The 26470-nt window shown below is 34.8% G+C and overlaps 3 protein-coding genes and 1 long non-coding RNA gene across 4 annotated transcripts; 1 reads left to right on the top strand and 3 right to left on the bottom strand.

Moving 5' to 3' along the window:
• Positions 1–3601: 3601 nt before the first annotated feature.
• LOC125209973 lies at positions 3602–7867 on the bottom strand. Its single transcript, XM_048109550.1, has 8 exons — positions 7861–7867; positions 7686–7764; positions 7178–7595; positions 6670–7024; positions 5365–6573; positions 4177–5265; positions 3905–4071; positions 3602–3751 (listed from the first exon to the last, which is right to left on the bottom strand). The coding sequence occupies exons 1-8, from the start codon at positions 7865–7867 to the stop codon at positions 3602–3604; spliced, it is 3474 nt and encodes a 1157-aa protein (XP_047965507.1).
• Positions 7868–7904: 37 nt separating this feature from the next.
• On the bottom strand, positions 7905–9008 carry LOC125216555. Its single transcript, XR_007175427.1, has 3 exons — positions 8881–9008; positions 8406–8525; positions 7905–8124 (listed from the first exon to the last, which is right to left on the bottom strand). It is a non-coding gene; the product is annotated as an uncharacterized LOC125216555 (long non-coding RNA).
• A 5709-nt stretch (positions 9009–14717) lies between these two features.
• LOC125216742 lies at positions 14718–16823 on the bottom strand. The gene is made up of 2 exons (XM_048118508.1): positions 16719–16823; positions 14718–15479 (listed from the first exon to the last, which is right to left on the bottom strand). The coding sequence occupies exon 2, from the start codon at positions 15469–15471 to the stop codon at positions 14938–14940; it is 534 nt and encodes a 177-aa protein (XP_047974465.1). The 5' UTR covers positions 15472–15479; positions 16719–16823; the 3' UTR covers positions 14718–14937.
• A 1499-nt stretch (positions 16824–18322) lies between these two features.
• Positions 18323–26110, top strand: LOC125213416. Its single transcript, XM_048113952.1, has 8 exons — positions 18323–18781; positions 19641–20990; positions 21356–23065; positions 23195–24244; positions 24525–24629; positions 24717–24806; positions 25212–25322; positions 25405–26110. The coding sequence occupies exons 1-8, from the start codon at positions 18725–18727 to the stop codon at positions 25924–25926; spliced, it is 4995 nt and encodes a 1664-aa protein (XP_047969909.1). The 5' UTR covers positions 18323–18724; the 3' UTR covers positions 25927–26110.
• The last annotated feature ends 360 nt before the right edge of the window (positions 26111–26470 follow it).

The following is a 26470-nucleotide window of genomic DNA, read 5'->3' as shown; positions in this document are numbered from 1 at the left end:
AACAATCAACTAGCTTTGTTGTGCTTGGTTTTATTTTATTTATAGCAATTATATATGATTAAAACTTCATAACATTATTGAGGAACGTAATTTTCATTCTATTCTATTTAAAGTCGATAGTTCTTTTATTTTGTGCGTCTCAATATTAAATTTATAAATATTCATAAGAAAATAAAAAAATCAATATAAAGATAATGATACAAACTTGTCAACAATTTTCAAAGGATGGTGAATCAATTATGAAAAAAAGATTTGCTACAAATAAAGAGAATATATGGAATTGACATGGTTTGCAATAATAAGATTTTTTTACCATAATACATTCATGGCACGTATATCATCATAAATATAGTTACGATATTGCATTGTACAATGGAATATTTTCCAATATATCCCAAAATTAAAAACGAATTAGACCTTGTTTTCTTTTTCCTATATAAATTCATGAGTTTCATAGAAAAAAACAAGGAAAATGTGTACAACATTTCTACAACAAATTGTTTTTTTTGAGAAAAAGGTAAGGTAGCAAGAATGTCAAAGATGCTCGCTGTGATCGTGGTGACGCTGCTTGCTTTTAGCGCTTTGGTTGAGCCGCCGTCCGCACAAGCATGGAAATTAATACCTAACCCGAGAAACGCACCACTACCGATCTCTGGACACCCTTACAACAGAGGCTGTAGTGCGGCAACGCAATGCCGAGGCGGCACTCCAGTCGCGAGGAAGCTCTTGACTCTAGTTAAAAATGGAACTAATTGAGGGTTCAATGCACTTTTTATCACCTAGTAGCTAGTGTTTTATTTTATTTCGTACTATTAGCACTTATGGCATCAATTAAATGATACAAACTCTTGTATCACTGTGTTCAACATGACATTCTCATCAAAGTTTTTAATCCACTAGGTTGTGTTCGGTTTGCAAATATTAATCAACCTCCAATTCAACCTTAATTCCGCTTATAAAAATATTATATAATCACTACTATTAACTTCGTTATTATTAAAAATTGAAATAACTAAAATTAATTAATTTTGTATTTAAGCGTACTCAATAAATGGTGAGTCAAAACTTAACAAAATAAATTGCATCATTCTCTACACACGGAGATGTCTCCACAGCTAATAAAAATTGCCAAAATTTGTCAATACTCACTAGTTGAAAATACATGCAATTTGTCTCTTGATGTTAATAAAAGGCGTAAGATTAGGCCAATAGTTTAATCTCAATATTGATAAGGTTAGGGTAGAGATGGTCTTTGACGTGGGTCTTCTATTAGTTACGGGCCGCGTTTTTTTTTCCTCTCTCACAAACGGAACTCAAAATTATTGAGTTTGTGAGATTTGATCTTGGCAAATCGGCCCAAACGGTCACAAAGCAGATAAAGGACGAAAATTGCGATTCCTTCATTTTCCGAATAAAACGAGACTCTTAATTCACTCCGAACTAAAACCAAGCGTGAATTCGCAAATTTTCGTTCACTCACCTTGCAATTTTATGGCACTAAATGAATTCAAATCCGTGCATTTATTAGCAAGTAAACCTAAACCTATCAAAAAATTTCATTTTAGTTCCAAAACAGCGAGAAATTGAGTCACAACCGTGACCAATGAGTGGGCCAGACACATGCATTGAACTTATGTTAGCTCTGTTTGGTACTCTTTTTGTCCCAACTAAATTGAATTATATTCCTCTTTGGGATATATCCCAACTAAGTTGAGTCATTTCTTTTTTTAACATAAAACAAAACATCTAATCACTCTCACCATCTACTTTACTCTATGTTTATCTTTTCTACTTTATTCCTCTCTCCTACTTTTCAACACAATTTCTTAATTTCCGTGCCCAAAAATTTTGTCATAACTTAGTTGGGGTGGAAGAAGTAGTATGATTTTTAAGTTTGGTGATATACTGATTTGTAGAGATGTTAATATAGCCTTCAACATGTAGCCCGCTAAAGTTAGAGGCTAGAGTTGGAAAGTTTTAGCCTGATAAATTACAACCTGATTAGCTGCAACCCGAATAGAACTGACCCAAAACTTGATGATCTAGTATGATGGGTTAGACCTAGGTGCAACTATCATCTTTTGCTCTGTTTGTATGACACATAATTCAACCGTTCATTTAATGATTTTCATAATATAAATAACTAAATAACAAAATAACCTGCACTTTTATATTAAATATACATATAGGGAGCACTAGGACGCATCCTTAATCACTATGTATTTGACTGGTCACATTTTAATTTTATCGGTAGTAATCCGATTAGCCCGTTCGAATAGCCCAAAACCCAATCACTTAGGATTAGAGTTGAATACTTATAATCCGATAAAAATCACAATCCAAATTTAGCCCACACCCAATTAACTCACAATTTGGGTAGGGTTAACCCGAAACCCACTCAGCTGACCGGATTGACATCCATATTGATATGTGTCCAAGTGAATAAGATTTTAAAGATCATAAAAAATTGGGTTGTGACATATCCCCTTATGTTTGGAGATAGTTGTTGAATTTTCCATTGTTTTGTACTTAAAAATATGTTAAGGTTTATCATTGTGAATTAGGCAAGAATATCTAGCATTTTCAAAACATCCAATCTCAGCCTTCTCTCTTTAATTCTCTGTCTCTATTTTATGGAGTACAAAAGCGTTCGAAGATTTCTCTAGCATTTATTCGTTATTTCGAACATATGAATGTACTAACACTAAATTATATAGTTTTGCTAGATTATGCTATGATGCAAAGAATGTAATAAAACATTTAATACTATATTGATGTAAAGAATCTCATCTCAGGATCTCAAATAGTACTCGACGACTGAAAATCTGAGCAATTTTAGCAATACACTAATCACACGAAATTAATTTTTGAAAAACCACCATTTTAGTATCAACTAGTGTTAACACCCGTGCTATGCACGGGTCATATGATTTTCAATAATGAAGACAATTGGTAAGTAATTTAAAATTTAAAATAAATATAAATACAATATGGAGAAAAATATCAATCTCTGTCCGCGAAGTAGACTATTTAGTAATAGACATATAATTTATAAAAAAATGATTTGTAAAATTGAGTGAAAAAGTAAGACAAAGTAGAATGAAGATATAACGATGTTTATATTTAAGAATGTAGAATATAATTCCGTTGATTAAAATGAATATAAGGAAATGTGCAACTATAATGTATTTTGAGGGCTAATCTTACACAATTACAATATAATAAAATCAGAATTACAAAATAGTAGTTACTACCTCCGTCCCCCAAAATTTGCTACACTTTGACCCGACACGGGTTTTAAGAAATGTAATGGAAAGTGAGTTGAAAAAGTTGGTGGGACGTGGGTCCTACTTTTAAAGTATTAGTTTTATAATAAAATGTGAGTAGGAATGAGTTAGTGGAATATGGGGTCCACTACCAAAAATGGTAAAAGTGAAGTGTATCAAATTTTCAGGGACGGACCGAAATGGTAATATGTATCAAATTTTCAGGGACAGAGGTAGTAACAATTTAACTAAATAAATAGATCATAAGTTTCCACAACAAAAATCACAAAAATAGAAAAATAGAAAGTACAATAGTAACAACAACAACCATGAGTTTATAAATTTTGAAAAACTTCTTTGTAAACAACATTAATAGTAGAATCTCCACTCCTATCAATATCATCTTTACAAACTAATATCTTCAAACCATCACGACTTGTGACTCTTGATACAGCAACATACAGTTGTCCATGACTGAAGACGGGCTTTTTCAGAAACAATCCAACATGTGAAAGCGATTGACCTTAACTTTTGTTAATAGTCATTGCATAAGACACATTTAATGGAAATTGTCGTCGTTGGAATTTGAATGGCAACGATGGATCAGATGGTATTAAAGTCATTCGAGGAATCAACACCTTAAGACCAACATTATGACCAGCCAATACTTGTCCCTCCAAAACATAGTCACCTAAACGTGTAATAATCAATCGGGTGCCATTACACAAACCATTAGAAGGATCTATGTTCCTTAACAACATCACTGGAGTACCAACTTTCAGCAACAATTCATGATTAGGAGTACCTGAACATTTCAAATTATTCAAAAATTCAACTGTATGAATCTCAGCAAAGCCATTTGATGTCAAATCAAAGTTTGATATACTATAAGAGCTCAAATAAACTCGACCTTGAGACTGATCCAATGAAATCATGAATTGATTAACCTCATCAACTACCTCTAAAGTAGGAGCAAGTATTGCACGACCATGCAAAGAATTACTTAACTCATGGGGATTCATATACGAAGGATATATGTTGGAAATAATGGTTCTACGAGGATCTCCAGAATTAGACAAAACAATGTCAGAAGGAAGATGAATAGATACTTCACCATCATTTGGACCACCAATAACCCCATCTCCAATAGAGGCAACCCAAGAGGAAAAAGCCTCTAACTTGGAGGCTTCATCACCATATTGAACACTCAATAGTCTCATGTTCTTTGTCAACCTCAAAACTGTACAACTCCTCCAAAGATAAGAAGAGTTAACGGTAGCATTGACAACATCTTGCATGATACCATTAGGAATAACTGGTAAAATTTGTCTAAAGTCACCACCAAAAACTACAGTTTTTCCACCAAAAGGTTGGTCCATACTAAACTCATTACATCCACGCATAATATCTCTGAAACTCCTATCCACGGCTTCTATACAATGTTTATGGATCATTGGAGCTTCATCCCATATAATAAGTTTAGCTCTCAAAATGAGCTCAGCAAGTGCACTCCCTGGTTTTATATTGCACATCGAATCTTCATTCACATTGATAGGAATCTTAAAGCGGGAATGGGCCGTTCTACCACCGGGCAATAATAAAGAAGCTATTCCACTGGAAGCGACATTCAAAACAATATCACCCTTCGAACGAATCCCTGCAGACAATGTCTTCCATATGAAAGTTTTACCAGTACCTCCATAGCCATATACAAAAAACATTCTCCCAGCATTTAAATCAACACTTGACATTATTGTATCATAAACATGAAGTTGTTCATCAGTGAACTTGGATACAAATTCCAAATGTTCTCTTGCTAAAGCTTCACGATCATAACATAACTCATCACTGATCAATCTATTGTCAGGAGTTTCAAAATACTCTGAATTTGGATACGGCATACAGCTGAAGTTACGCAAACTTTTGCCAACATTGGCCAACAATTTCTCAACCTCGGCCAAAGCGAAACTCTGAATTTGATCATCATTGAGCATCAAAGCTACAAATACCGAAAAAATAGTAAATTAAATTCACGATATAAATAAAAAAATCCCTAACATAAATAACAAAAACAAAATTGATTTCACTTATAAGTTACCTGAATGATTTGAAAGTTTTCGTTGGTTATAGAGAACATCATCAGACAAATATTTCCAACAACTTTGCCAAACTACATCAGGGCGTGAAATAGATTCGGAGGTCAACAAACTAACAAACAATAGTCTTAGGGAATGCGCAGATGCCCAAAAAGAAGCCTCCACAATGCCATCAACATACTCTTTATCGTCATCCAACAACCCCAATGCAAAGCAAGCATCCCGAAATGAATCATATTGAACACCATTTACAAATCTAATGTCTTCAAATGATGTAGCTCCCTTGACAATATTCAACAAACACCTCAAGTAATACAGATCACCAGAACCAGGAGCAACATAAAACAGCCTCCCAATAGAAAATCGTTGTTGTCTAGGCTGCCAGTGATCCGTTTTCCAAACAAATTTGGTTGGATATTCACCATAAGTAAGATCTCTACCTTCAGGATATTTCTTATTTGCTTGCATCCATGCCAAAAACTTGCTTTCATGAATTGTTTTACGATTCAAAACATCATCCAAATCCTCAGATTCCTCAAAAATAACATGTTGCTCATTTGGAAGATGAAAACTCAATCTTTCAACAGAAGGATCCTTATATTGAATCTCAAATCCAAGTATTCTCCAAGCAGCTTCACATGACGATATATATCTGCAATCGTAATACAAACTGACTTCATCCAAATTTGGTTCAGCACCCTCGGCACCAGATTGAAAAAAGGATGTTGTCACACGATCATATCCCTTATTTATGTATTTAAATAAATATTTGATAGATTGTGATTGATTGCACCACTCAACATTGATATGACCACGATATTTCATTAGGAGAAACCGATTGTGAGGAACAACGTATCTATTATCTAATGGCACACCATCCTTCAAAACAACACGACCATTATCACTACGTTTGTAAACAGGATAACCATCATCGTCAAACGACGTGGATGCAATATATTTCTTTGGAAAATATTTGGAACATCGACCATTAACCATGCACGGAGACGATTTTCGAATAACACCACATGGCCCATGCATCATGAATTCTTTGACATTATCATAATACAGGGGATCAGTTACTGGATCAGGGAGTTCAGCAGAAATAATCTCATCAATGCGTCGAGGATGAGGTTGTTTGTCCTCATTGCTTAGAAAAAGTAGGATATGAGCATGGAGCAATCCACGCTTCTGAAATTCAACAGTATAGACAACTGCGAGAAAAATTTAAACAACATATTAGTCATCAGAGAAAATAAGAAACGTAATTAAACGATGCAAATATAGAATTATAAAAAATGTAACCAAACCTGCTTTGACAGCACCAAATTTTTTTTTTGTCTTAAGATCTCTTATCATATTATCCAACTTTACTTTAAAAATCCTGCAAACAATATCTGGTCGATGCTCCGACTTCAGCCCCTTGGATTCAACAAATCTAACTATCTCAGGCCACTTAGGATTACATGTAAATGTAATAAACAAATTTGGATACCCAAACCATCTACAAATTGACATGGCATCCTGGTAATTCTGAATCATATAGCGTGCACCACCAACAAAACTGGAAGGCAAGATCACTCGTTTACCATGTTTGGAGCCATCTGTCTCCCCTCGAAGAACAGCCTCAGCCAAACCATTATACATTTCAGCCCGTAGCTTTTTCTGGTTAGATCGAATGAATCTTAGTCGTCCACACTCGATCATCGTATAGGCATCCACGATAAATTGTTGAAATAATCACCGAGAGTACAAAATAATGTTACACTCACCAATTCTCTCATGCAACCGATACGAAAAATATTCTTTTGGGCTAACTTTCTTTCTACGGGTCGAGGAAGAATTTCTACAATTGGAAAAACCAATATCTTCTTTATAACCATCCTCGCCATAAGCGAAAAGAAGTGGATATTGAAGACCAAGATAAGAAGGATGAAGTTCACTAATACGCTGCAGTTGCCTTGATTGAGTCTCAACAATAATATCTCTATCACCCAAGGCTTCATCAAAATCACCCACCACAAGAACAACAACCTCAGAGACAGAAGGTAGGTTATAAGTTCTTCCATCCCTAGTTCTCTTACCGAGCAACCTTAAACTTACATTGGGTTGATTTTCTTGATTAATCTTTTCTTTGACCATTCGGAATGATTGTACCAAAACATTGTTTTCATCCAACATATTCTGAATATCACCAACTATTTCTGAATGAAGATCATTGTCGGCAACACTCCTCCTGAAAAATCGAGATATTATTGAATCAAATAATGACAAAAGTCTTAATTTAATAACTTCAAATTTAAGAGTAGCTCCCAGAAAAACATACCCAACAGACTTTATTCTATTATTGACCTCGTTCTCAGTATCATAGATGTACAATTGAGCAAACTTTGGATCGCAACCATCTGAAGGCAATAAACTACCAATTAAGTGATAATTTTGCCCATGCAATCGAAAGACGGGAGGTGAACGACCTGTGTTGATACTATTATCAACCTTACCTCCCATTGAGGTAAATCCAAACATTGAATTGTAAGAACGAATATTTTTCAAATAGTGGGTACTTTTCAGATCGTTTGAAAACATCAATTGATGTAATAATTCAGGAGGAGATATCATATTAGGAATCTAAATATTCCCATTCATACAACAATGCGAATATTTAGGATTTTTGGCCTTATATGGTTTGCCCAGACGTTCCTCAAACCAAAAGCATGCACCACAATGTGAACAGGTGAACGAAGCGTCACCAATATCCCAAAATTCTGTAAAGAAATAAGGCAGTATAAAATTAAAAACTAAAAAAAATGTAAAAGTACCTTGTACATGTGCAAACATAGTTGGTAGTTAAACTAAATAATTAAAGCGTGGTAAAAATTTGTCCTTATTTGAAGATTGTATATTCATGATTAATAGTACTGCATTTTTTTTAACAACTAAACTACAATATTGCTAATACAATATTGGAATGGATAATTTAAAAGATAATGACTAAATATTCTAAAAATATATAAAAAAAATATTTCAATCAAAACGAGAAAAATACCTTCATTTTTAACCAAACTTGAGCTAGCGATAGTACTCTCATTCGCATCAAGTAAATTACGCTCAACATTATCTATGTTGCTCCGCACTGAAGAACTCTCAACCGTTACATCAACAATACCTACACCAAATATTACATCATTAATACAATTGTTGTAAACAACACATATTTTAAAATTAAAACAAAAAACTACAAAATGACCACAAATTATAAAATGTCGAAACATGAAGTAAATGAATATTGTCTTAGTTAACTGTTATACATACTAAGTTTTAATTTAATAAATGAGATAGGTTTTAACAGTTAAGGAGTAGCCGTGTGTCAATTGCAAATACAAAGCATTTGCTTTATAGAGGACCAACATCGTCTCCTACGCCAAACACAAAATCACACACACACACACACACTCCATCAATCATGCAATGCCGATAGTTTCTAAAAATCACAAATCGGAGTCAAAAATGAAACCGCTAACCAATTGCCGGCACTTAATTGCCCAAACATAATCGCCTATCTGGGGATTTGACAGAAACTCTTCAATTGCCCAAAGACACCAACACCGACAATCGCGCTCAAAATCGATAGACCGGCTACAGAGGTCGAAGATCGGGATTAAAAGAGGGGGCGAAGTGCTATAAAAGTTTCCAATCAACAGCTACAAACTAAAAATAGAATTTCCCAACACCAAAACTGGTGGCCGACGAAGGAGAAGCAAGGGAGAAGGAAGAGCTTCAAACAAATCCAGCAACTAACTAAGACAAAGGTTAATTCCAAGGTTTTGGTGAAAAATCGAAGGATTTTCAATCCAAGGTAAAACAACAATCTAACAAAATTTCATTGTGTGAAAATCAAAGCAAAGAAAATCATAGTTTCATCAGATAAGAATTTGTAATAGAATATTCCTATGATTTTTTTAGATTAAAAAAATTAATTGATATACTTCTAACATTATTCTGTTTTACAGGTAAATAGAAGAGAACAATACATCACCAAAGGAAACATAAAGATTACAATGCCATTACACAACAAATGTATTATCTAAGGCACTGGCGGATCCAGGTGGGGTCGCGCGGGGTCGGCCGACCCCACCGGCGGTCCACCGAACACTGCCGGAAAACATCATCTTCGACCTTCGACCTGGTGCAGTTCCGTCTTCGACCCCGCGGCAGCTTCAACTCAACCCGAAGCCTTCCGCCCATTTCCAAAAAATAAGAGAAACAATACTAATAAGAATAGAGGAAGAGATAAGGGGAGGGGTTGCAGAAATTTGATGTTGGAAAGGATGAAAAAGATGATTGAAATATTTGGGTCTATTTTATGCTTATTTGTTGGGCCACCAAAAAAATGTTTGTAGTTTAATAGGTTGGCTCATTTTGTGGATTAACTAAGAAAAATTATTTTTATAATTTTCGTTTCATCAACTACAATTTTATTATATTTTTTGTTTACTCATTTTTTGAAATTATTATTAAAATATTGGGTAATGAGAATTTTAATGGCTATTGTATATACAAATATTTAGTGACTACTTAAAATATAATGATTTTTAAATAATTATTTATATATTATACTCCCTCCATCGGTTATAATCGAGTCATTTCTTTTTGGCATATGATTTAATGAATTAAATTTTAACGAGTTAAATTAGAGATAGTAAAGTATGAGATAGAGAAAAGTAGAGGAGTGGAAAGAATAAAGTATTTGAGAAAACAAAGTAAGAGGAAAGATTTTTTGCTTTAAGGGAATGACTTACTTATGGTGGGACGTCCCAAAAATGAATGTAGCGTAACTCGTTTATAACGGAGGGAGTATTTTCGACCCCACGGATTATATGTTCTGGATCCGCCATTGATCTAAGGTATATACAACTTACCTGATTGATTAATTGGGGTTTCATAAGCAATAGAACCTTTTATTGTATAATAGATTTCTTCAATTTCTTCATTTGATTAAGTTGTACAATAATGTACATAAAACATCATTAAAACATCATAAAACAGTAGCTACAACATGGAACATCAAAACACTAACCAAAATGTGAAAAATATAGTGTATGTGGTTGTAGAATTAGGAGCATTACTAATTGAGAAACAAATTTTTGGTACAACTATTGATCTTATGTCTGGAGTTCTTTAATTTGGTATTGTGATGGTTTTGATAGGAAACTTCATTAAGTTATGTGTTTCTCTTAATTATCTATCAATTTCATCTTAAATGTATTTCATAATGTGATAGATTCATTAAGGGCCTTTAAAAACTAAACAAAATAGTTATTTCTGCTAAACTATTATAGAGAATACATAAAAGATGAAAGATAAAAGTCTACTTTTACTAATATGGAATCCTAAAACTACTACTGGCTTCAATTATTAACATAGCATAATAAGGGCAAATGAAAAGGTAGAGTTTAAAAGACAAAACTAAAATGAAGGGAATAAAAACACACCTAGTTTAATGTTCACTCATCTCTTCTTCAACAGTAATGTGTAATTGGATATTTAAAAACACAATTACAGTTCCCTTTGAGAAGAAACCTGCAGCAGCAAAGGTTAAAGAAGAAAAATATGAACCTAACGAATTCCTGAACCAATGCTGATACAAATGAGGACATAGGTGATATAGCTTTATCTCCTTAGGAAAACACAAGTACCAATAAAACTTTCAAGCTTCACCAACTTTTGAGACTCTACAAATATGCTACAACACATTAAATTTTCAACCATAAAAAGTTAATGAACATAACAATTAATGAAAACAAATTACAAAAAGTACACATATATTGTTACAATTATAAGATAATTATTTTGATGATATTAGGAGTCAGTTAAATTCTTACAGAAAGAGATACAATCAAATTCCAAATTTGTGATATTCAAATTTTTAGGATGAGATATTTATTATTAGCTATAAATAAAGATAATGCTGCTAATATGTGATATTCAAATTTTTAGGAAGAGATATTTATTATTAGCTATAAATAAAGATAATGCTGCCAAAAAAAAATTACATGTAGTTAAGCTAGAAGAAAACTCGGTATTATTGCCATGATTCTTATATTGAATCATGTAGTTTGAAATGTTGGATATAATTTGATTTAGTCTCAAACTATATAAATGAATAAATTTGTAGTTTGAAATGTTGGATATAATAAGAGATATTGAAGAAAACTCGGTATTATTGCCATGTAGTTTGAAATGTTGGATATAATTTGATTTAGTCTCAAACTATATAAATGAATAAATTTGTATATAAGATAAATTATATTTATTTAATACATATATTCTTTCATGACAGGAAGAAGTATGGTGGATTTAGAGTACAAAAACCATGTATTACTTCACACAAAGTCAGAAAGGTACTTTCTTTACCAAGTCCTCCGTTACTTTATTACTCCCCCTGTCCCGCTTTAGCAGTCCCATTGACTTTTCTGCACTCGTTTTGTAAAAATGATAATAAATAGTTAAAGTGGAGAAATAATAAAGTAAAAAAGAGAATAATATAGAGAAGAGTCTTATCTATATTATTCTCTTTTTTACTTTATTATTTCTCCACTTTAACTATTTATTATCATTTTTACAAAACAAGTGCAGAAAAGTCAATGGGACTGCTAAAGCGGGACGGAGGGAGTACTTATTAGTTATTAGTTATAGTTCTAAATTATGACATGATTTTCTATCATTCTATACGAGATTATATTTTAGACTTGAACATGCTTATATACAATTTAAAAAAGACATTTACTACTTTAAAAATTTAAGAAAAGATGTCAGTAACGAATAACTTTAGGTGATATATATTATATTAAATGTTATATGTCTAGAAAGCATGACTAATAACTATTAGAAGTAAAATATAACTGAAATAGTAATAAAATCTCATAAACTTCAATATGATAATAAATCATTAGAAATAGCCATCCAACAATGCAAATGGAAAAAATCAAACATACAAAAGCTATAAGCATAACACAATAGTTTCAACATTCAACTAATCAGAACCACTGTCTTCCTTCTTCTTCTTCTTCAACATATCACCAAAGGAATCTTCACAACTATCAAAATCCAGCTCCAAACATCTTTTAATTGAGCTTTCAGCATTGCATTCAAGACTACTCTCCTTAGTTATAATTGATAGATCAGGAGTGACAAATGCTTTATCAGAAATCTGTAAAAAGGATAATGATCAGTGACAAATAATTAATTCATTAAATAAGATAAAACACAATAATCAAAGTAAATACCTCAGCAAGGTCTGATTCAAACAATAGGTCCGACAGCTTTAACTCAGGGGAAGCAGACTGTGAATCCAAACTTTTATTGTGCTAAAATACGCACGTATAATATTATCGGGCCTAATGATTTGGGCTTCAAAATATAAAATTAGCCCATGTAGGCCCATTTATTAACTTTTAATGGAGGATTGTATATTTCAGTAATATGATCCATTTTAGAAAATTTCTGAACACTATAATTTGTTACATTGTTTTAAATTATAGCATATGAATTATTTTTTGTTCAAATATTTAAAATAGTAGAACTGATTTACGATTACTATCTCATTTGAAATTTATAAATATATTTTTGAAGTATCATCTCGTTTTGGGCATGAAAAGTCAATACAGACCATGAGTATCAATTCGTCTAGAGTTTGGCGACTGCTTATGACCTGTGAACATCGTCTCATTTGAATTTTGAAAGATAAGACTTATGAGCATCACCTTGTTGACTAGGATTCTTATATTCATAGTCATCCCAAACAGTGGCGGATCCAGAAATATTTTTCGGAGGGGGCGGAATTTTGTTCTTTAAAACGTTGTTTGCCGTCTTCTCGTACATATAAACGACAACATCACCCATAATTATTATCATATTTTCTTACTATATTTGATATATTCGATAGACTAAAGTTTAAAATTGATTTCATATATTTTGCTCAAAAGAACTTTATAGTCATACATATTTTGTGTCTTAGCTTTGGTTCCAAATATTTACGGTTCTATCAAATATTAATAATGGACAAAAAGGTTGCTAAAGTTTTCATTTGAAAACTAACTTGGTATAAAATTTCTGTAAAATATCACTTACATTAAACTAGTTTATAAAATTGTTACAAAAGTATAACTTTACCGGAGTAATTTAAAGTTATATAAAGTTTAAAGTTATAATCAACTAAAATATGTTTAATACATGCCCATAATAATATTTATTGTGTAAATTTCATTTGTTATTTAAGAATTGAAGTAATAAAATTTCTAGCAATAAGTCCGGTAATTATATTTATGACTAACTGTCTTGAGAAGTGGAGTCTATTAATAAATAACTATAACTGCAGTCCACAAATTTCTCAAAATTTCCCAATAATTAGGCCCAACCCACTGTTCGTCTTCTTAACTCAATCTCTGCGCTTAAAATCTCCATTTCCGGCAATAAACCATTATCTTCATATTCCAATAACTTTATTATCTCAAATCATCTTCTGATATTGGATCGATCCCCACTGCCGCTCAGTTAACAAGTCTTCTTTCTCTCTCAATTTTTTCCTGCGGAGGGGGCGAACATGGCTTTTTCCGGTAAAACCTTGGTATAATTCAACCTTCACGGCCGCCGGGGGAGGGGCGACCGCCCCCTCCTGCCCCCCCGGATCCGCCACTGATCCCAAACATGATTAAAACTTATTTATTACTCCCTCCGTCCCGCTTTAGGAGTCCCGGTTGAGTCGGGCGCATGTTTTAAGAAAAAAGTGTTTAAGTGTGTAATAAATAAATATTGTAGTGGATGTTGGGACCCACTTTTAATTGAGTGTCCAATAAATAAGTGTTTTAGTGGATGTTGGGATCCACTTTTAACACTTTTTTATTAGTTGTAGTGGATGTTGGGACCCACTTTAACACTTTGTAGGCATTTTTTATTAATTTATCTCAACCGGGACTCCTAAAGCGGGACGGAGGGAGTATATGTCTTGATCCTATAAAATCTATGTGTTGTATTCACCATAACTTCTATTAGGACGTGATTTAACTTTTGCGTTCTTCGTATAGTTAGTTAACTTAGTTAGGCAATAATGCTTGAGTAATTCAGTTCTTGTTCACAACACACTATAATTTTATAGTATACCAAGAATCAATCTCAATACAACATGCTGTCAAACCCATTAAAGGAGTAACTATTGCGTTTACCAGTATAGTTAGTTAGACAATAATGTTTGAGTAACTAAGTTCTTGTTTACAGCATAATTTTCCAATACCAAATCAATGTCAATACAATATTGCTCCACTACTAGTTTGTACATAAGCAAAATATAAACCAATGAGACTTTATCAACATTTTTTCTACATTCATCGCTGCACAAAAGTCGAGGTACGTACATATTCGGGAAAACGTTACATGCTCAAGCTACACAAAGGGCCACAAGACCTAGCCAGCATCATATTTCCTAATTCATTAACAAGATTCAAGTTTCTTTGCAAAAGTAAGAAACTAAGATTCAAGCAGTCAAGATTCACAACTACACCACCAAGCTAAGCTCCAAACTCCTACTCCCTCTTTCTCTTTCTCTTTCTCTTTCCTTCTAGCAACTGTGACATCTTACAACTTAAGCTGTGAATGATCATGGGCTGAGTGAGCAGCAGAGGCTGGGTAAGGTAGCGACAATCCCAACCATCACGAAGAACATCAGTCATAACAGGTATGTAAGCACCGTAAAAGCAGAATAGCATGATGTAGATCTGAGAGATGGGTCTGGCCATCTCCAGCAGCATGTATACAGCTTCAGACAGCAACACGAGCCCCACAGTGTTGGGCGAGGGGTCACAGGCCACGAAGACCATCCAACAGATGCTGAGGAGAAGCGCATCCCTCAGCCCTGTACCCTCAGTATCACGGGGCCTGCATGCATATCCTGCGAGATAAGCGCCAGCTGCAGCAGTGCAGCTAACAAGCATCACAACCAGCTGAACACGGCTCGTATCGCCAATGGCTGGCCAGTCGTCCCGCCCTAGGAAAAGGGGGCAAAGGAAGCTGCAGGTGCAGCCTATGATGGCCCAGAATATCGCCACAAACTTCTCCATCACAGAATCTGGCACAATATCGCAGTAGATTTAGCATCATTCTGCATATGTCAATACTCAACTTGGAAACTAGATTTAGCATAATATCAGTCATGCATCATTCTACCAATGTCAATACTCAACTTGGAAACTAGATTTAGCCAAATACAGTCATTCAACATTTGGAAAATGTTAATACTCAACTTGGAAACTAGATATAGCAAAATATTAGTCATTCAACAATCTGCAAAAATTAATACTCAACTTGGAAACAAGATATAGCAAAATATCAGTCATCCATCATTCTGCAAATATCAATACTCAACTTAGAAACTAGATTCAGCAAATATACAAGTCATCCACCATGTTGCAAATGTCAATACTCAACTTGGAAACAAGATTTAGCAAAATCAGTCATTCAACATTTGGAAAATGCTAATACTCAACTTGGAAACTTGATATAGCAAAGTATTAGTCATTCAACAATCTGCAAAAGTTAATACTCAACTTGGACGAAACTAGATATAGCAAAATATCAGTCATCCATCATTCTGCAAATATCAATACTCAACTTAGAAACTAGATTAAACAAAATACAAGCCATCTATCATTTTTCAAATGTCAATACTCAACTTGGAAGCTAGTTTTAGCAAAAATACCAGTCATTCATCATTCTGTATATGTTATAATCCTCAACTTAGAAACTAGATTAAACAAAATACAAGTCATCTATCATTTTGCAAATGTCAATACTCAACTTGGAAACTAGTTTTTAGCAAAATACCAGTCATTCATCATTCTGTAAATGTTATAATCCTCAACTTGGAAACTAGATTTAGCAAAATACCAACATTCTGCACATGTTAATACTCAACTTGGAAACTAGATTTTGCAAAATACCAACATTCTGCACATGTTAATATTCAACTTGGAAACTAGGTTTAGCAAAATACCAGCCATTCAACATTCTGAAGATGTCAAAACACAACCAAAACTCTTCCCTTCATGCTGATTTACCATACCAAAAGATTAACATAAAATTAACGAAAATTTTATACATTACAGCTTATACAGAGCAAAAGGCACTCAAAACAGCTTTGAATTTCAAACGCATCAGTTCGAATCAACAGTTGAAATCCTACGCCTCTTTTACCCAAACAACATCACAACATAATCGCGACAGATTAAAAGTTTATACCGCTAAAAACGTGTAATTTCTAAGTTTCCACGGTTGAGAAATTGAAATGTAGCTGTTGAAGGAGATTTACCTAGCAGATGCGAGTCAGAGACTCTCGAATTTCGGCGGCGAACGGCGGTGCGGTGGCGGAGGAAGGGTTTGCTCTTTGCTCAATTTGATCGTGAATTCGCGGGAGATTTGTGTAACTGTTCATTGTTTGTGATCATATAATTAATTTTATTGGGCCTAAAAGTTGGGCTTTAAAATATCGTAGTTAATCCATATTAAAGGCCCATTTTAACCCTAAGTATTTTAATTCATATAGATATTGTGTATTTAAAAATATTAGTTAATCCATATTAAAGGCCCATTTTAACCCTAAGTATTTTAATTCATATAGATATTGTGTATTTAACATTATGAATACTTAGTATAAATATTGACTCGACTAAATTATTTCCATACAATGAACATATATTTTATTTTTAAATTGTTCTATAGTTATAGCATATGAAACATTTTTTCTATAAATATTTGAAATAATAAATCTGAGGGAAGTGATCAATTGCTAACTTATCATTTAATTGCTAACTACAACTAATTTAAAGCCATATGATTTTAGAAAACGTGTGGTCTACAATTTGTCACGTGTAATTTTCGTTTTTATTAATTAAATCGAAAAAGATATAAAAAAACTCCAAATTAAGGTTTTGGATGAAAATGTCAATATAGTGTTTCGAAAATATCAACACAATGCTTTGAGAATGTCAACACAATTTAGGGTTGACATTGTATATGCTTTATATTGACATATTATCTTAACTGCATTGACATTAACCTGTGTACATCAATACAAAAAATTTAGATTTTTTTTACAAATTTTGACGTCGGAACATATGCACGTAGTATATCGTTGAAATCCTTATAAAATTATCTTTAATTTGATATATGTTATATGAATTTAAAGTTTTGGGATTTCTTTTAAAAGTTAGTTATAACTAACTTGACATTAATACCCCTATTGATATTTTTTGGAATTAATCATATGACCTTATTGACGTTTTTTATTGATCGTATTGACATTTGGTAGTTGGTGATCTAAGCCTTTAATTTGAATATCTAATGGCTATTATTAAGTTATAGTTAGCAATTAAACATTGAATTAACAATATAACACTCCCCCTATAATATAACTGATATATGAGTATTATCTCATAAGCTTGTAAAATAGTTTTTGAAAAAAACATATCTGACTCGAATCTGAAAAATTAAAATCAAGTGATGAGTACTACTTTTTGAACCCACTAGTATAATTTATGTATTGTATTAGTCATAACCTCGTACTTTAAATATTATAGCTTCTATCAAGCTTATTTAAAATTGAAACTATATAATGTTTTCTTAAAAATACTTGTTTTTATAACTCAATAGTACTTGAATTTTAGTTTATAACGTTATTGCATGTTAATTTGATATACGTATTTCAAATTGATGACATTGTTAAGTTATTAGCTAATTTGTTAAGAAAAATGATTAAATTTTTTTTACTCAAAATATATTTTGTGAAGAAATTTCTAAAAATGTGAAAATGCCAAAATTTAACACTACTAATTTTTAATGACTAATTTGCCCTTTGCAAATAAAATATCATTTGATGGTTTATTATATCTCTATCAAGCTTTAATAATTCTTAAATTGCTGTCAATATTCCATGATCATTCTTTTCGGCTCTCGCCCAAAATCTTTTCTTTTCTTGTTTGAGGAAAAAAATTGTGAATACACAGCTCTTTACTGACAAATCTGCTCCACATTTTCTTGAAATTTTTCACCTTTAATCAGCACAAAAACACTGCTTTTCTATCCGAATTTAGCAGCCATTTCTGAGGCGTTTTCGCCCGGGACCATCAATTCATCAGTATCTACTTTCTAATTGTAGTTTGAAATCTTAATTACTGAGCCATCAATCTCATTTATTCGGCAGAATCGGCGCAGATGCGTTTGTTTCACAGTGTTTTGATGTTGAAAAGGAAAATTTATGTGGGATTGAAAATTTGATTTGTGGAAAGAGAGGAAAGAATTTGGGTGTTGAGGTTTTTGATGGAGAGGACTGATGGTGGGGATGATCAGGCTTCTGGATGGATGCAAGTGAAAAAGGTTTGTTTTTTTGGTTTATTTTGGGGGTTGAGTGATGAATTGTGTTTTGATATGGTATGGATGAAAATTGAATTTAATCGTCTCTAATCATTTGTGTGTTTGGGCAGGAATTTTTTGGTGATTAATGTGTTTAAATGTTGTTTTTTAGTGAAAAAGAATGAATTTTTAGTGTAGTGGTTGTTTGATGCTTCATTTCATAGAGCTGTTGGAGTGGTAATGCTGATGATGGATCTGTTATGTTGCTCGAGCTTTGTATTATGAGCGTTATCCGGCTACGTGGTTGTGGGATGGAACTAGAAAGTTCATGACATTTGATTCTCAAAATATTTTATGGGCATGGTTTGAAAAGGTCGAAAAGTTGATGATTCCCCTTGTCCGAACCCGCTTATATCTATGCTTTCTATGTTGTAATCGTTGATGACCTTGAATAATGAATTGTGTTTTCATATGATATGGATGGAAATTGAATTTAACTGTCTCTTTTGAATTATATATGTGGGCAGGCATTTTCTTGGTGGTTAATGTGTTTCGATGTTTATTAGTGTAGTAGTAGTTGATTGATGCTCCATTTCATAGAGCTGCTGAAGTGGTAATGCCGAAAAGCATAATCCGTTGCCTGTTTGTGATGTATGGATTGTTTTTCTCTTTGGTTATGTTGCTCGAACTTTGGATTATGTGTACTATCCGACCACATGGTTTTGGGATAGAACTACAAAGTTCGTGACATTTCCTTTTTCTATATTTTCTGGTAAGCATTTAAGGACCTTTAAGTTACTTTCGGGGTAATGGCCATGGGTAGGAAACTAGGATATGATTTCCATTTTTATCTTTCGATTGAGGTGATCATTTTATTTTTCAGAAACACAGAAGCAATTTGAAGTTCTCATTACATGGTTGGGTTGAAGGGCTGTCTGGAAAACAGAGGTTTAGCAAGCCAAATAATCAAATATCAATTGCTAAAAAATCGGAGAGTAGCTCAAGTGCAACGAACCAAAGAGATAATAAAGGTAAAGATTGTGCTGTGCGTGATCGTGAGCGTGACAGCAGCAAGGCTACAGAGCCCGCTTCTATCTCTACTGATGATGGGGCAGTTCAACGTTGCCTTGATGGTGACAGCGTTAATGCTACCAAACACACCTCGAGTTCTAATGGGAATGTGGCAATTAATCATTACCTTGACAAACGTGTTGTCAGTCAAAGCAATGAAGATTTAGGTTCTTCTCATTTGGCCGCTAAAAGTAATGCAGATCCTAGTCATAAAGTAGTCGTCAGTCAAGGAAGTACCCACAAAGATAATGTCCTTCCACAAATAAAATGGGGGGATTTGGATGAGAGAACTCTCAAACACTACGGAAAAGCTTCCGGAGCTGAATTTGAGTCTGTGGGAGTCAAAAATAGCAATTTGGTCTCTGTGAAGGTTGATGATACTTCTGAGTGTCTTCCCTGCATCGTTCCAGTTGATCCCGATGAGACGAAATCTGATAGGGATCATTGTCTTCCAGAACCCCATTCTTCATCTCTGAGGACTGTATCTGTTGAAGAAACTGATAAGGAGGTGAATGAAGTATCTTCAGAAGACGTTAAAGATCAAATTACTAGTGAGAGAATAGTTGGTCAGAGTACTTCTATTTCGGGCTCTAATTTCGAACACGAGCATGTCAAGCCAGATAATGAGGTGCCCTGCAGTTCATCTGGAGAAAACGGTGCCTGCAGAGACAACAAAGAGACAGAAAGGGCCAAATCAGCTAATGTTTCAGTTGCGCATCTTTTGGATTCGGCTACAAGTAGTCGGACAATTGATGAAGCTAAAAGTGAAGAATCTATATTGGCAGTTCCAATTGAAGAATCGAGCAATAAAAAAAGTGAAGCAAACTCTGATGGTCTTCTAGATGCCCAGAATGCAGATGCTGTTGCTTCAGTCGAGGTGGGTGAAAGCAAAGAAAGATTCAGAGAACGTCTTTGGTGCTTTCTCTTTGAAAACCTCAATAGGGCTGTAGATGAGCTCTATCTTCTCTGTGAACTTGAATGCGATCTTGAGCAAATGAAAGAAGCTAGTCTTGTTCTTGAAGAAGCTGCATTAGACTTTAGAGAATTAAATAGCAGAGTAGAAACTTTTGAGAAATCAAAAAGATCCTCGTCTCATGGGGCTGATGGGAGTCCATTGGTTTTGCAGTCCGATCATCGCAGACCACATGCCCTCTCATGGGAGGTTAGCATTCGTGCTCTTTTCAATTCGTGTCATTTAGGTTTCCCCTTCTTTTGTTTGAATGCATTTACTCATAACGCTAGTAATTGAGCAACAAACAATGAATAAATTGGTTAGAGAAATATGTAGTCTATTAGATTCTCAAACAAAGCAATGATAGTATTAGTACTCTTGTAATTTCATTTTATAGTTCTTGTGGAATATATTTATGTCATACGAGATTTTATAACTGACAATGATGCTTATAAAAGTGTTTAAAATATGATGAATCTATGTGTTCATTCCCATAGGGTTTGTCTAACTCTTCAATTTCATTGACATCAATTTCTGCAGACTTCTTAGTATATATTTGTTTTATCTGATGACAGGTCCGTCGAATGACTACTTCACCACACAGGGCAGAAATTTTGTCTTCATCTCTTGAAGCTTTCCGCAAAATACAGCGAGAGAGAACAAGTGAACGTTCCCACAACTCTATGAATCCGGGGTCTGATTGTCAGAGTTGTAACTTAGGAACAAGGGATATTGTGGACTTGGAGAAGTACATTAAAAAAGATGATTTGGTGAGTGGCTCTAAAGAATCAACAGTGAAGGTGGCCGACAACATGACTGGTGTATCAGTTACAGCTCAGCATCTAAATAAAGAAAAGAAAAACCACGATTCAAAGCCAGGTTCTGGGGCATTGAAATTACATCAAAAAGAAGGTTCTATTCCCTACGTTAATGGAAAGAGCAAAACTCCAACAGAGAACAACACTGCTGAGAAAAATATGAAGTTGGCTGATCCGTTGAGAAGACCTGTTCCTGAAAGAGAAAGGGAGAAGAGAAATGGATTTTCAGGGAAGTCCATGGATGCTTGGAAAGAGAAGAGAAATTGGGAGGACATACTTGCGATCCCACATCGTGTGTCTTCCCGCTTCTCATATTCACCTGGCTTAAGCAGGAAAAGCACTGAGCGGGTTCGTGTTCTGCATGATAAACTTATGTCTCCTGAGAAAAAGAAAAAATCTGCTCTTGATCTAAAAAAAGATGCTGAAGAGAAACATGCTCGTGCCACCAGAATCAGAGCTCAACTTGAGCACGAGAGAGTGCAAAGGCTTCAACGTACATCGGAGAAACTGAGCCGTGTAAGTGAATGGCAAACTGTGCGCAGCAATAAGTTGCGAGAGTCAATGTATGCTCGCCATCAACGTAGTGAATCCAGACATGAAGCTTATATAGCTCAGGTTGTGAGAAGAGCTGGCGATGAGACCAGTAAAGTTAATGAGGTACGTTTTATCACCTCACTGAATGAAGAGAATAAAAAGCACATATTGCGCAAGAAGCTTCATGATTCCGAGTTGAGGAGAGCAGAGAAGCTTCAGGTAATAAAAACTAAACAGAAAGAGGACATGGCCAGGGAAGAGGCTGTTTTGGAACGTAAAAGGATCATCGAAGCTGAGAAGTTGCAGCGCCTTGCAGAAACTCAGCGAAGAAAGGAAGAGGCTCAAGTTAGAAGGGAAGAAGAGAGGAAAGCCTCAAGCGCTGCTCGTGAAGCCAAGGCTATAGAACACATGAGGAGGAAAGAGATCCGAGCCAAAGCGCGGCAGGAGGAAGCTGAACTCTTGGCTCAGAAATTAGCTGAAAGACTCAGTGAAAGCGAACAGAGGCGGAAATTTTATCTAGAACAAATTCGAGAAAGAGCATCTATGGATTTTAGGGACCAGTCTTCGCCTTTACTGAGACGGTTTGCAAGTAAAGAAGGCCAAGCCCAAGTTCGGTCAGCTGCTTACAGCAATGGAGATGATAATCTTACCAATGATAGTAGTTTCCCATCTGGTACTAGTATTGTAAATGGTGAGGCGTTGCAACACTCGCTAAAGAAGAGAATTAAAAAAATACGTCAAAGGCTAATGTCTCTAAAACATGAATTTCCCGAGCCTTCAGCTGCACTTGAAAGTTGTAGTCTTGGTTATAGGACTGCTGTTGGAACTGCAAGGAGAAAAGTCGGTAGGTGGCTTCAGGATTTGCAAAAGCTTCGCCAAGCAAGAAAAGATGGTGCTGCTAATTTTGGACTGATAACTGCTGAAATTATCAAGGTATTGACTCTCACTCGAAGTACTTAGTTGACTATTTTTTCCTGATTTATGTGTTTCTTTATTATGTAGTTATCAATTACTCTTGAGTCCTTGACACACTTGTATTCCCTTTTTGGTTTTCAATTATAGTATCTGGAGGGAAAGGATGCTGAATTGCAGGCTTCTCGACAAGCCGGCCTGCTTGATTTTATTGCTTCCGCCCTTCCTGCTTCTCACACGTCCAAACCCGAAGCTTGCCAGGTTACTATATATCTTTTAAGGCTTTTGAAGGTAGTGCTGGCAACGCCGGCAAACAAATGCTATTTTCTTGTCCAGAATCTTTTGCCCCCACTTATTCCAATGTTGGCAACCGCCCTTGAGAACTATATCAAGATGGCGGCATCATCAAATCTTCCTGGTCCAACTAATATCGTGTCAAGTAAAGTGTTGAATGGAAATTTGGAGTCAATTTCTGAAATTGTGGATGGTTTCCTGTGGACTATTGCAGCAATTGTTGATCATGTTAGCTGTAACGAGTACCAACTGCAGATGCAGGATGGTTTGATAGAGCTTGTTATTGCATACCAAATTATTCACCGGTTAAGAGATCTTTTTGCGCTTTATGATAGACCTCAGGTGGAAGGTTCTCCTTTCCCTTCATCTATTCTCCTAGGTATTAATTTATTGACAGTTCTGACTTCAAAATTCAAAGGGTCATACTCGATAGACTGGGATTCTTTTCCAAATGATATAATGCAAGGAAATAAACTCGGGGAGAGAGAATTTTCTGGGCCAGCTGATTTACAACATGAATCTAGTATGGATGTCACACCCTCTTTGCCAACTGGCGATTTACCGGCAGATTCTCTGGATGTGCCAGAGGGTAAAAAAGATGGATGTTCAAATATTGAGGTGACCGATAGTCAAGTTCCTGAATGTGATACCTCTCTTGATGTTGATCGCGTTGCTTCTAAAGATGCCATGGATGATTCAGCTGGACCTCTGGTAGATAAGTATCAGTGTGAGGACAGCAATAAATGTGTAGGTAACAGTGCTGAGCTAAAAAATAGAAACGGCCCCGAAGCAAAGCAGCCTGCTGTGTTTCTTCTTGCGGCAATGTCCGAGACTGGCTTAGTATGTCTTCCTTCCATGTTAACAGCAGTGCTATTGCAGGGAAATAACCGATTATCTCCTGAACAGGTTGGTGAACGTCAACATTTCCACACAATAATCTTATTATGCACCGTATTTTTTTCTTGTTTGTTGTGAGCTGTTAGTAATTCGATCTGAATATTTGAAATCATGCTCAGCAATGGAAGAATCCAGCTTTAATTCGATTATGAATATTAGCGAATTTGAACTTAATTTTTAGGTTCTGCTCTTTATGTAGATAGTATATCTTACTTGTTGTGTGTGTGAGTGAACGTGCTAAAGCCTCAAGCACTGTTTCGTCATGAATAATTTTTTGAACCATTTTCAGAGCTCGTACGTGCTTCCATCTAATTTTGAGGAAGTAGCGACTGGAGTTCTGAAGGTCTTGAACAATCTGGCTCTGATAGATATATCTTTCATCCAGAAAATGCTGGTAAGTCCCAACTCCGAAGTCCACCCCAACCCCCTTCCTCCATTTTTTCAGTCCAAAGTTGATTTTCTCCTCCGAAATATATTTCAGGCTCAACCAGATCTTAAAATGGAGTTCTTTCACTTGATGAGTTTTATTCTTTCTCATTGCACAAGCAACTGGGGAGTCGCCAATGATAAGGTAATTGTACATTTTCCTTTTTGTTTTCTTGAATTGGAAGCCAATCTAAATGCTATTATAATTTCATTTGATGTTAATGTATTACTATCTTTCATAAATACTCAGTTGAGGGGTAATAATATAACTTTGTATTAATCTATTACTCATTCTGTCCTATGTTAAGTGAGCCGTTTCTTTTCTGCACGGGATTTAAGAAAGTTTTATTTGGTGAATATAGTGGATATAGAATAAAGCAGATGAGTGAAGAGGCCAAAAGAGTTGATTTTTGCAAAAAAAAAAAAAGAAATGACTTGTTTAACTCAGGACATCCCGTAAAGGAATACGACTCAATTAACTTGGGAATAAAGGAGTACTTAATATCTATTGATTTTCTTAAAGAAAACTGTTGTATACTGGAATTAGCAGATTGGAACCCTCTTGCTGGAATCTTTGGCACTTCTTGGTTATTTTGCGTTATTCCACTCCGAAAATCAAGCCGTCCTACGCTGGGGAAAGAGTCCTACGATTCTTCACAAGGTGAGGAATCGACTTGCTTGACATCTCAAACATTACCTCTGATTTAACGTCGGAGAGTCTAACTACGCTTCGTAATCAACAGGTTTGCGATTTGCCCTTCGTGTTCTTCAGCGATCCGGAGCTGATGCCTGCTTTAGCCGGCACATTAGTAGCTGCCTCATACGGATGTGAACAGAACAAGGCCGTTATTCAGCAGGAGCTCAGTATGGACATGCTCCTCCCGTCACTCAAGTCGTGCAAAAGCAATTCAAACCAGTGTGGCCCGTTGTCAGCCGAGGATGCTGGTGAACTTCTGAGTCGGACCGGTGTTGAAAGAAAAGCTCAAGCTGACACATCTCAGAAATCCAACCGGAGCAATCCAAGAAATGCTCGTCTCGTTCCCCAGAGAGGCGGTGGTGGTGTTAACACGAGAGGTCTGAAGTCGAGAAACATTAGAGACAGCAAACTGGTGAAGGTTAGTGAAGAAATGCAGACGGGTGCTGCTCAATCTGCTTCGGAAACTTCCACGTTGATGCTGCACTCGAGGTTCCCGGTAAGCTTCGTCGGGAAAGCAGAAGAGTTTTTTACAGCAGAGGTTAATACAAGCAACGGTGAATTAGTTTGAGGTGAATACTTTTCTTTCTAGTCTGAATACATAATATATTTATAATAGTATACACAGCTTTAATGTCTCTTAGGAAAGATAGATTTTTTATATCCAAAAACAGAGAAATGAGAATTATATTATACTACCTGGTTTCAGAAATGACTTGAATAGTAAATAAAAGGAAGGGGAATTTGTTATTCAATAGTGTCTTAAATAAGTCTCCTTATTTGTCACTTTTTGACTTTTTGTCACTTTTTTATTCATTATACAAACATTTTATTTCTATTCAGATTTCAGAAGCTAGTAGTTCAATTTTTATTGCAATAGTAATTTTTTTGATCATCTGTAATTTCATTCCAATCTTTCTACTTCAATAAAACATTTAAGAATATTCACAAACGTCTCTAATTAATTTCTTCAAAAGTGTGATTTGGCATCTGGTAATAATCTCTCTTTCTCAATATATAAACAAACACTAATGTTTACTACTCCTTTTGTCCCAAGTTAATTGATATTAAAAAAAAAAGTTAATTGATATACAAAGTACATTTATTTTCAACAT

The sequence above is a fragment of the Salvia hispanica genome, chromosome 3 (genome assembly GCF_023119035.1).
Source record: "Salvia hispanica cultivar TCC Black 2014 chromosome 3, UniMelb_Shisp_WGS_1.0, whole genome shotgun sequence".
NCBI classification, from domain to species: domain Eukaryota; kingdom Viridiplantae; phylum Streptophyta; class Magnoliopsida; order Lamiales; family Lamiaceae; genus Salvia; species Salvia hispanica.
Note: the sequence above shows the minus strand (reverse complement) of the source record. Positions and strands in the feature narration are given on the sequence as shown.

Bases quoted from the DNA above. Each gene is read 5' to 3' on its own strand.
- LOC125209973 (XM_048109550.1), bottom strand. The intron at 7,596-7,685 runs GTATGTTTTTCT...TCGATTTTTCAG, and splicing joins AATAGAATAAAGTCTGTTGG to GAGGAGTGTTGCCGACAATG. The intron at 6,574-6,669 runs GTTTGGTTACAT...TTTTTCTCGCAG, and splicing joins ATTTGGTGCTGTCAAAGCAG to TTGTCTATACTGTTGAATTT.
- LOC125216742 (XM_048118508.1), bottom strand. From the start codon at position 15,471: ATGGAGAAGTTTGTGGCGATATTCTGGGCCATCATAGGCTGCACCTGC.
- LOC125213416 (XM_048113952.1), top strand. From the start codon at position 18,725: ATGGAGAGGACTGATGGTGGGGATGATCAGGCTTCTGGATGGATGCAA. The intron at 24,630-24,716 runs GTAAGTCCCAAC...AATATATTTCAG, and splicing joins CTTTCATCCAGAAAATGCTG to GCTCAACCAGATCTTAAAAT. The intron at 25,323-25,404 runs GTGAGGAATCGA...CGTAATCAACAG, and splicing joins GTCCTACGATTCTTCACAAG to GTTTGCGATTTGCCCTTCGT.